At 50.7% G+C, this 10,719-nt stretch overlaps 2 protein-coding genes across 2 annotated transcripts; one reads left to right on the top strand and one right to left on the bottom strand.

Moving 5' to 3' along the window:
• Positions 1 to 4,122: 4,122 nt before the first annotated feature.
• LOC139999983 (olfactory receptor 14C36-like) lies at positions 4,123 to 4,713 on the top strand. The gene has a single exon (XM_072029661.1). It carries the CDS (start codon positions 4,123 to 4,125, stop codon positions 4,711 to 4,713), a length of 591 nt encoding a protein of 196 aa, XP_071885762.1.
• Positions 4,714 to 9,034: 4,321 nt separating this feature from the next.
• On the bottom strand, positions 9,035 to 9,970 carry LOC119716223 (olfactory receptor 14J1-like). Its single transcript, XM_038175730.2, has one exon. The coding sequence runs from the start codon at positions 9,968 to 9,970 to the stop codon at positions 9,035 to 9,037; it is 936 nt and encodes a 311-aa protein (XP_038031658.2).
• Between the last annotated feature and the right edge of the window lie 749 nt (positions 9,971 to 10,719).

Consider the following 10,719-nt stretch of genomic DNA (forward strand, 5'->3'; position numbering starts at 1 on the left):
GTCAAAGTAACTCTCTAAGACTCAGTTTGGAGTTTTAGAAAACAGGTGTTTTTTATGGAGGTGCTGGACACACGGGATCACTCCAGTGCTTACAGAATTGTTTGAGCTACAGGGGTTATATACAAGCAAAACATACATGTTAATCACATTTCCCTAAAATATATTCATACCACTTCCTGTAACCCCTTAAAATCAGTAAGTGTCGCTGACACATGCACATTTGTTTCCACTGTCTTTCAGGGGTCTCTTGTGGTCATCGGTAGTCTTCCTCACTATGTTCGTTAGTTGAATCCAGTTCTTGACCATGCTCAAGCCATTGAAATCTTTCTTCTCTTATTCTTTCATCTCAGGCATGCATACAAAGCTTAGGTGGTTACACATCCAAGGATATATGCATAGCATGAGTTTCTCACCTAATCTTCTGACACATGCTCTAGGCCTGGGTCACCTTGCCCTCATTCTGAGATACAAGTCTGTAGGCTCTTATAGATAAAGCTGACTAATCAGTGACTAAAGTAACATGAGGGATGAAAGTTTCTAAACTTCCTTCTCTCTAACAGAACCTAGTAAAGTTTTCACCTATCTGCTAATGAAGTTTTTCAAATTTGACGCCATTGTTCTGTCAAGGAAGAGACCATTTTGCCTTTCAGCTCAGTATCGAGGGGAGGCCAGGAAGCGCCTCCTAAGGCTGCTCGTGCCAGCAGAGACAAGGCCAAGGATGAGGGAAGAGAGGGGAATGGAAGGGATGTGGTGAGGTCCCTGTCGCTTTACGGCCTGGTTGCCTGGCAGGAGATGTGCTGTCCAGAAGGCCTTGTGAGGTCACCCAGCACCTCACAGAGCACCCCAAGGCAGCAGGGATGGCACTGGAGAGGCGGGTGGCAGAGCCCAGCCAGGGGCTGGCTGTGGGTCCCCTCTGCTGCAGCCGCCTGATGGCACGTGGCAGGAGGAGGGCAGGCAGGGCTCGGGGCCACTGAAAACCAGGCACCTAGGGGGCTAGAGAGAGGTCAGCTCTGCCTCAGGATCTCCTGCCACAGGAGGAGGAATGTGACCGTGGCAGGGACTGTGAGGCCACTTCTGTCTCTGTGGTTCATAGCACAGCAGCAGGAATGTGTCACAGAAAGGGACTGGGAGGTCACTTGTGTTGTAGGTGGCAGGTCAGCCTTGACTTCTCCCTGGGAGCTGCACTTTTGGGCTGACATCTGGCAGTGGCCCTGATAGGCCAGCAGAAGGCACCTGCTCGGCATGCTGACTGGGGGATCCCCTTTGCCTACATACCCAGGAGGACCCAGACAGAAAGAAGGTCCCAAGATGGGTCTTCATGGGCCCGCATAAGTACCTCAGCCTCTACCTTATCTCCAGACCAGCACCAGATTTTCCCAACATCTAACAAGAATGATGATTCTCCTTAATCCTCCTTTATTTAAAGTGTTTATATAAACAGTTTTTTATTGTCTTTGACAGTAATAGACAGATTTAGCACCAGTTGGGCTTTGGTCCTTCTAATTTTGACCTGCACAACCCCAGAACATTCAGGACACAGCTCCAGACAAACTGACAGCATGCATGAGAAGGAAGCAGGGAAGCGGTGGAACCTGGCAGCCTACCATCCCGTACCCTTCTGTGACTCTGTGCAGCAATTCCAATTAACTGGTTACTCCTGTGTTATCCAAAATTTCCTGCAACTCCTGATGCTGCTGTCTTGTCAGAAATAGCACAATCACACGAAAGTTGAACCATCTGCCTGCAGCCATGAATGGCTGACAGAATGGAGCATCAGTGTGGGGGGAGCTTGAGAAACTGCAGGATTTTGCCTAAAGGAACACCTTGACATTTACAAAGAGAAGAGCTTCGTCCTACACCAGAGGAAGAGTAACCCCACACATCAGGGCAGACTGGGACCCTGCTGAGGGAGCAGTGCCCAGGAGGAGGAGGGCCTGGGCACCACGAGGGATCTCGTATGAGCTACTCAGCTAAGACCTGATGTGACACCACACAAATAAAGGTCTACACAAAACAGGGACAGAGGTGCAGGTCTGGAAGATGCTAAGATAACTCTGGTCATCAGAGGAGCAAGGACAAAGGCAAGGTTGAAAGTCCCAACAAACTGAGATCTTTGTGTCCATGTCTGCGGTTGTTGTTTCTGTCACTGAGGCCTATGAGGAGACAGCACATTGCTAAAGTACCAGGGCCTCCTCATCCCCCCTGATGAACCAGGCAGGGGTCATACCATTCTCCTGCACAACCCCATCTCCTACTGACCCAGGAAGAGCCCTGAGCAAGGTGGGAAGGGAAAGGATCTCCCTTCCCAGGGGCTGGAGGTCAAGGCCTGGCCCTCGTGCTTGCTGACACACATCCAGTTTGTCTACACATCAGTGTCACCTTCACACTGTCTTTGTCTCCTTGCCCTCACTGCCTCCAGTGTTCTGCTCTAAAGAGCTCCAAGGGAGGCTGTGTCAGTGCTGGCCCTCAGGGGAACACTGCAGGAAACTTGCCTCTGACTTGCACTTCTGGAAAGATGTCTTCAATTGTCTCTGAGTGCCTGAGGTTTGTCGGCTCATTAGGAAAGCCCCCAGAGGGGTCATTGCAGTGCCTTGGGCTGGTGCTGTGCTGCTGAGCTGGGCCGGGCTAATGGGACAGAGAAAACACTTTTTAAAAAGTCCCATGAAGCAGAGACAGCGCTGTGCCCAGGAGCAGCTCCTCTGCACAGCACAACAGGAAAGAGACACAGAGGCAGAGACACAGAGAGATGAAAAGGGAACGGGGGCTGAAGGCAGTTGTGAGTGAGAGGATGCTGAGAGCTGCCTGCAGGAGAAATGTGCACAGCCCTTGACAAGGTAAGTGTCTGGCTGCAGGGCCATGCAGCTGCAGGTCCTGGAAGGGTCTCCTGCTGGGTCTTGTTTCTGGGAGGGCAGTGGGAAACGCAGTAAGCTTTGAGAGTCCTGCTGGGTTGCAGTGCAAGGTGAGAAAGTCTGGCAGAAGTCCCTTGGAGTGTCATAACCCAGCTGCCCTTTTTAGCCAAGAGTTGGGTGTCCAAGTCTCCTCCAGACACTGCAGGGGATGCAGATTATGTATTGAGACACCCCAGATTGCGAATATCCAGCTCTGTCTGTGGGGCATTCTCTTGGGCTGCAGTCTGCTCTCCCGCAGGATACAGCTCTCTGCTGGCATCCTTGTGTTATCCAGGTACCTCAAGGAGAAGACACCTCCGTACTCAAACCATGTCTGTGCTGCTGGATGGCTGTCTGTGGGCAGCTGGAATGAGACCTCTGCAGCCTTTGCGAAGAAGGAAAAGCTGAGATCCTGCTCATGCACCTGGAGATAAGGTGAGGATAATGTCCATCTGCACTGGGGTTGGGTCTTCTTTGCTTTAAGCTGTCTCCACTTCTTTGGAAACACAAGAGTGTGATTGTTCTACTAAGCATAATAAAATTGGACTCGCTCTACAGTGTGGTTGGAGGTGTTCTTTGCAATAACCCTGCAAAGTTCATGGATCTCGTAAGTGGACTGAACTTGAGTTTCCTCTTTGTTCCTGTTTTCTGACTGCTTCACAGAAGGAAGGACATCTCTAAAGTCCCCAGCAATCCATGCTTTCAGTGCCAGTCTCACCCAGCATCAGCTGGGACTCAAGCGATAGAGCTGCAGAAAGCTCCTTTTGCAAAGAGAGATGCTTCAGATGAGAGTGCTCTAAGGCTTGCAGTAGGTTTTCCTCAGAGAATTGTCTTCTAAACTTTTTCTGCCTTCTCCTTCTCTACAGACAACAGTGTTCAATGTCAGAAAATGCCCAACGTCAGCTCTGTGAGTGAGTTCCTCCTGCTGGCATTCACAGACACACGCGAGCTGCAGCTCCTGCACTTCGCTCTCTTCCTGGGCATCTACCTGGCTGCCCTCCTGGGCAACGGCCTCATCCTCAGCGCCGTAGCCTGCCACCACCGCCTCCACACCCCCATGTACTTCTTCCTCCTCAACCTTGCCCTCCTCGATGTGGGATCCATCTCCACCACTCTGCTCAAAGCCATGGCCAATGCCCTCTGGGACACCAGGGCCATCTCCTACCAAGGATGTGCTACACAGGTCTTTTTTTTTCTCTTCTTCGTATCAGCAGAGTATTATAACCTTACCATCATGGCCTACGACCGCTACGTTGCCATCTGCAAGCCCCTGCACTACGGGAGCCTCCTGGGCAGCAGAGCTTGTGCCCAGATGGCAGCAGCTGCCTGGGGCAGTGGCTTTCTGTACAGTGTCCTGCACACGGCCAACACATTTTCCCTGCCCCTCTGCCATGGCAATGCTGTGGACCAGTTCTTCTGTGAAATCCCCCACATCCTCAAGCTCTCCTGCTCACATGCCTACCTCAGGGAAGTTGGGGCAGTTCTGTTTAGTATTTTTTTAGCCTTTGGTTGTTTTGTTTTCATTGTGGTGTCCTATGTGCAGATCTTCAGGGCAGTGCTGAGGATGCCCTCTGAGCAGGGACGACACAAAGCCTTTTCCACGTGCCTCCCTCACTTGGCTGTGGTCTCCCTGTTTCTTAGCACTGGCATATTTTCCTACCTGAAGCCCCCCTCCATTTCCTCTCCATCCCTGGACCTGGTGGTGTCATTTCTGTACTCGGTGGTACCTCCAGCAGTGAACCCCCTCATCTACAGCATGAGGAACCAGGAGCTCAAGGATGCAGTGAGGAAACTGTTTCCATACATGATTCTTAAACATCCATGATGCTTTCAGAAGGTGTATTCTTAATAATATGCATATATTTTGATTCACATTCTATCATATCATTTTTATTGTTACTAGTGTTATCATAACATTGTCATTAATAAGAATCCCAAGAGAAATCAAAGGATATTTGAGAAAATGACACAACATTTTTAAAATTATTTTTCTCTGTTTCTATTTGAACAATATTTCATTTTGTTTTTAATAATCTAATTCTTAACATTCTGAATGTTACTTCTTGTGTTAGGTTTGACCACATCATCTAATGTACATACAGAACCAGGCTTCCTTGCTAGAGAAAGACAATAAAGATATTATCAAAAATTCATTGGTCTCAGTTTCCTTTTCTTCCCATCTACTCTGGAGCTGGGGGAGCAGCCCCAGCATCCAGGAGGGGCTCAGGTCCAGGAGCCCAGCTGCCACAGTTAGGAGCAGTGTATTTGGATTCGACCTTGTGGATCTAGGTGACAGTCCTGTCGTCTCTATAGCAGGGCCGGCACAAAGCCTTTTCCACGAGCCTCCCTCACCTGGCCATGGTGTCCGTCTCCCTCAGGCCTGTCATGGTTGCCTACCTGAAGCCCTCCTCCCCATCCCTGGACCTGTTGGTGGCAGTTCAGTACTCAGTGGTGCCTCCAGCAGAGCACATCCTCATCTGTAGCATGAGGAGCCAGGAGCTCAAGGATTCCTTGTGGAAATTGATGTCTAGATGTGTCTTGGATGCAAGAAATTTCTGATCTGCTTCTGCACGTGACTTGCAATGTCAATAATTGGAGGAAGAGCCAGTATACCTGTTTGTGTTTCTTTTGTTTGTTTGTTTGTTTGTTTGTTTGTTTGTTTTTGGTGTGGTTGTTTTTGTGCATATTCTTATTACATTAATTCAGCTAATGAACACCCATTAAAATGATATGGATGTACCTGTTGAATATAGCTCATAGACTCGGTGCATGTGAAGCCATGCTCTCGGTGAATTTAACCTTAAGCAAGTTAAGATTTTACTGCTTTTTTTGTCTGACATCCTTCCTCTGAGACCTGTTCTGGCTCTGCCGGGCAGTGTCTGTGTGCAGGGGTACAGACGAAAAGAGTCCCATCCCAGCAGCACGGCCAGGGAGCACCAGCGCTTGGGGCATGTGGAGTTACTCTTTTGACCATCCCACTCTCTCCTGCTGAGCCCTGCTGGTGGGGTCAGGCCCGGCTGCTCCTGGAGCTTAGTGCCAGTGCTGCTGTGGGGCTGTGCTGGGACTGCAGGCAGGGACAGGCAGTGGGCACGGCAGTGGCACAGCTGGCCTCCACTGCAGCACCTCCCTCCTAAGGGGGGGATCTCCTCCAAGGTGGACTGACCAGAGCTCAAGTGCTCAGTCTGGTGTGAGCAGGCAGAGGAGAGCTCTGCAGCCACAGGGCAGCGGGCACCACAGCCCCCTCGCTCTTCAGAGCAGCACCGCCAGCTGGGGTTCGGGCTGGGGCTGGGGCTGGGGTTGAGAGGGCGCTTCTCCTGAGTGTCTGCTAGGCCAGCTTCAGGCTCATGGCTTCTAGATACAAATGTGATCCCCACTGTGCACTAGGAGCTGAGAGACTGCCAACAGGCACGGGGCTGGAACATTACCTGCAAGGTCCCTCCTGCTTTAGCTCCTCACAGGACTGGCACGGAACTGGCTCCTGAGTGTCAGAGAGGCTGGGAGCCCAGCAGGTGTGCCATGAGCTTGGAGGATCACAACCAGATCACTTCTACCTGGGCAGGTCCTGGCCCAAAAAGGGGGTGTTTTGTAGGTGTGGTATTATAAGCTCAGTGGTGCCTCAGAAACACCAAGTCCAGCAGGAAGCGAATGGCTGTTAAATGGCCTGTGAGGTGACTGCTTTCTGAAGTAGCTGACAGGTCATCCCTTGACTCCTGGCTGGGATCTGTGCCTTTAGGCTCACATCTGCCAGTGTCCATGGTAGGGCAGCAGAAGGCACTTGCTGTGCATGTAGTTTCTGAGATCGGCTCTTTCTAAGTACCTGGTAGGCCCCATAGTGGAAGAGGTCTTGGATAGGGGTTGTCATGTCAGAGGTGTCAGCTTTTGCCTGAAGTCATCCTTTAGGACTGCTTTCAGTTTTCTACACAGAGTGGGCCACTGCCTCCAAGACGCTTGGGGCAAACTGCATGAGGGTTTGGAAAAAGATAGCCTGGGTGCAAAGAAGCCTTTCCGTATCCAGAAGTTGGAGGCAGGAAACAAGATTTTGGGGTGGTACGAGAGCTGCAGAACACATTGTGCAGGGTTCACCTACAGCCTTTGTGTTCTTTTCCATCCTGACTTAGGTGCCATGTCAGTCTCAAGAAAGGAGTAGCCAATGGATATGAGGCACGTACTCTGAGATCATGAAAGCCATCAGAAAGCTGCCTCTACGAAGATGACTAATATGGGGAAGTCAGGAGAAGCCTGGCCAGGAGAGATGTGATATTTGGGGGAGGGAAAAGGAGCTTAGCCAGCAGAAATTAATGATTTCTGTGATGTTAGAACGTTCAGGCAATGTTGATTCTGCGATAAAACTGGCTTAAAACAGTCATTCCCCTATTTTAACCCGTGACATTAATTCCCAAAATAAATGCTACTCCATACCCTGACAGAAATACACTATTCTTATGCCTGACCTCAAAGTATCCCTTGAAGCCAAAAACCTAGCCCATAGCCCCTTTCCGTTAACTTTACTCTCTTGCTCACCCTAATCTAATCAGCCTGTGGGCCACAAGAAGGGTGGGAAAGCTCTGATGAGCTCAGCTCTGCCTCAGGATCTCCCAAACCAGCAGGAGGAATGTGACTGTGGCAGTGACTGTGAGGCCACTTATGTCTCTGCACTTGATAGGGCAGCAGCAGGAACGTGTCACGCAAAGGGACTGTGAGGTCACTTGTGTCTGAAAGTGGCAGGTCAGCCTTGACTTCTCCCTGGGATCTGCACTTTTGGGCTGACATCTGGCAGTGGCCCTGCTAGGCCAGCAGAAGGCACCTGCTTGGCATGCTGACTGTTGGCTTTGCTTCCTTGCAGCACTGTACAGGGGTGTGGAGGTGTCATAATGAAGTAGCATCACTGTACCCACCACATCCCACAGACCCCAAGACTAGCCCTGAGCCAGACAGGGGGGTGCAGGGTCTCCTCTCACAGTTCTAGGGGTCAGGCCTTGGCTCTTCTGTTTCACCAAAACCAACCAAGATTTTTCTCAGCACAGTTCTTTGCCTGTCTGTAACCATGGCCTCCAATTTTCTGCCCTAACAAGGCCCTGGGGAGGCTTTGTTAGTAACAGCCCTCAGTGGGGCCCATTAATACTCCAAGTCACTTCAGCTTTTCCTTCTGACTTTAGCTTCATCAATCTCCTCTCAGCACCAGAGCCGAGTACAGGGGGACGATCATCTCCCTAGCCCTGCTGGCCACACTGCTTCTTATGCAAGCCAGTATGCTATTGGCCTTCTTGGCCACCTGGGCACACTGCTGGCTCATATTCAGCCAACTATCAACCATCACTCCCAGGTCCTTCTCTGCCTGGCAGCTCTCCAACCACTCCTCTCCCAGCCTGTAGCTCTGTTTGGGGTTGTTGCGCCCCAGGTGAGGAACCCTGCACAAAGAACCCCAGAAAACTGAAGAGCAGGGAACAACCTCTTGGCTGTATTCCTGTCATCAGCTTTGGGGAGGCGTCCAGGCTTCTGGGTTTGCCCTGAGCAAGACCGTTCTGTTACTGTGGTGCTAGGAGGGAGGCCAGCTGTGACCCAGTGCTGCACAGTGCCTGCTGCTGCCTGCAGCCACAGGGATGTCACTACAGAGACAACAGGACTGTCACCAAGGCCTGTGAGATCTGACGGCTTATCCGAATAAAAGAGCACAGGAGAACACACTGAAAGTCAAAAGAGAACAGCAGTGACAAGGCCACGTCCTGCTGCTGGCCATGGCCATGGCTCCAGGGAAGCAGCAGCCCCCACCCAAACTCCATGTAGCAGCTGGGTTCTTGGCCCAGAGCCCCTCCTGTGTGCTGGGGCTGCTCCCCCAGCTCCAGAGGGGATGGGAAAAGATTGCAGCAGATAATAATGTAGTTCTGGTGGTGTTTTTTGTTTTTTTTTGTTGTTGTTGTTTTGTTTTTCATTTTATTTATTATGTTTCTCTACATAACCTACTTCTTTCAATAATTAGATGAATGGGTCACTATAGATGAAAAAATATAAATAAGAAAATCAGGTAGCAGGTTAAGGATAGCATAATTTAAATCAAAAGAAAGAATTTGTAGAAAATACTTATAGACAAATATAGTAAGAAAAATTTTTCCTCACAGTTCCTGAAATAATCAGGGAACTCACAAACATTATTGATTGCAAAGAAGCATGTATCCAAATAGTCTCCTTACTGCATCCTTGAACTCCAGGTTCCTCATGCTGTAGATGAGGGGGTTCACTGATGAAGGAACAACTGAGTAGAGAACTGACACAATAAGATCCATGGATGGGGAAGAGATGGAGGGGGGCTTCAGGTAGGCAAACATGCCAGTGCTGATAAAGAGGGAGACCACAGCCAGGTGAGGGAGGCACATGGAAAAGGCTTTGTGCCGGCCCTGCTCAGAGGGCATCCTCAGCACTGCCCTGAAGATCTGCACGTAGGATAACATGATGAAAACAAAGCAAAGAAAGGCTAAAGAAACACTAAACACAAGTGCCCCAACTTCCCTGAGGTAGGCATCTGAGCAGGAGAGCTTGAGGATCTGGCGGATTTCACAGAAGAACTGGTCCACAGCATTGCCATGGCAGAGGGGCAGGGAAAATGTGTTGGCCGTGTGCAGGACAGCATTGAGAAAGCCACTGCCCCAGGCAGCTGCTGCCATCTGGGCACAAGCTCTGCTGCCCAGGAGGCTCCCGTAGTGCAGGGGCTTGCAGATGGCAACGTAGCGGTCATAGGCCATGATTGTGAGAAGATAAAATTCTGATACAATCAACAAGACAAACAGAAAGACCTGTGCAGCACATCCTTGATAGGAGATGGCCCTGGTGTCCCAGAGGGCATTGGTCATGGCTTTGGGCAGAGTGGTGGAGATGCATCCCAGGTCAAGGAGGGCGAGGTTGAGGAGGAAGAAGTACATGGGGGTGTGGAGGCGGTGGTGGCAGGCTACGGCGCTGAGGATGAGGCCGTTGCCCAGGAGGGCAGCCAGGTAGATGCCCAGGAAGAGCATGAAGTGCAGGAGCTGCAGCTCGCGCGTGTCTGCGAATGCCAGCAGGAGGAACTCACTGACTGAACTGCTGTTGGGCATTTGCTGACATTAAGCAGAGCCTCCTGTTGAAGATGACAATGCAGATCAAAGTTAGAACAGACTTAAATGAGGAAAACCTATTCCCTGTCTTAGCACACACCCCAGGCGATCTTCTCTCTTTACAGGAGAACCTGCCAGAATCTCATTGTTTCCATTCTGATCTCTCTGTGCAATGCTCTGGGATTCTCAGTCTCCTGTACAATCCTGAGAACACATTAACCTCAAACTTGCCTCTTCTGCAGTGCAGGAATTGGAAAGCACTGAACCAAAAAAAAAAAAAAAAAGCCTTCTCCTTCAGATAAACAAAGCCTCAATCTTCTTGTGGAAATGACCCCTTATAAATGTCATTCTCTAAAGCATCTTCCACTCCTTTCTGGAGAAACAGAGAGACCCAACCTGACAGATGCTATCAGCCATTGGATGGGCCAGCTGTAGAAGACCCCTCTGGCAACCCCACCTGCATTGCCCTGCTGCCAGAGCCTCACGGTGTCAGGAGCCTGCAGATGTGTCCTGCCACACGCTGCCCTCTGTTGTTGCGCTCCTCAGTGCCTCCAAGCCCTCTCTCCTTCTGTCCTCTCTGTGTGCCAGCTGCGGTCAGAGCCCCCAGCCCTGCTGCGCTGTGCAGAGGAGCTGCTCCTGGGCACAGCTGTCTCTCTGCAGCAGTTGCCAGGAGCTCCCCTTGGGCCCAGGAGCCCAGCCCAGCTCAGCAACACTGCACCCGACCATGGCATCGCTTGCTCTGTGCCCTT

Source organism: Anas platyrhynchos, chromosome 31 (assembly GCF_047663525.1).
Source record: "Anas platyrhynchos isolate ZD024472 breed Pekin duck chromosome 31, IASCAAS_PekinDuck_T2T, whole genome shotgun sequence".
Taxonomy (NCBI): Eukaryota; Metazoa; Chordata; class Aves; order Anseriformes; family Anatidae; genus Anas; species Anas platyrhynchos.

Excerpts from the sequence above, each read along its gene's own strand:
- LOC139999983 (XM_072029661.1), top strand. The coding sequence starts at position 4,123 with ATGGCCTACGACCGCTACGTTGCCATCTGCAAGCCCCTGCACTACGGG.
- LOC119716223 (XM_038175730.2), bottom strand. The coding sequence starts at position 9,970 with ATGCCCAACAGCAGTTCAGTCAGTGAGTTCCTCCTGCTGGCATTCGCA.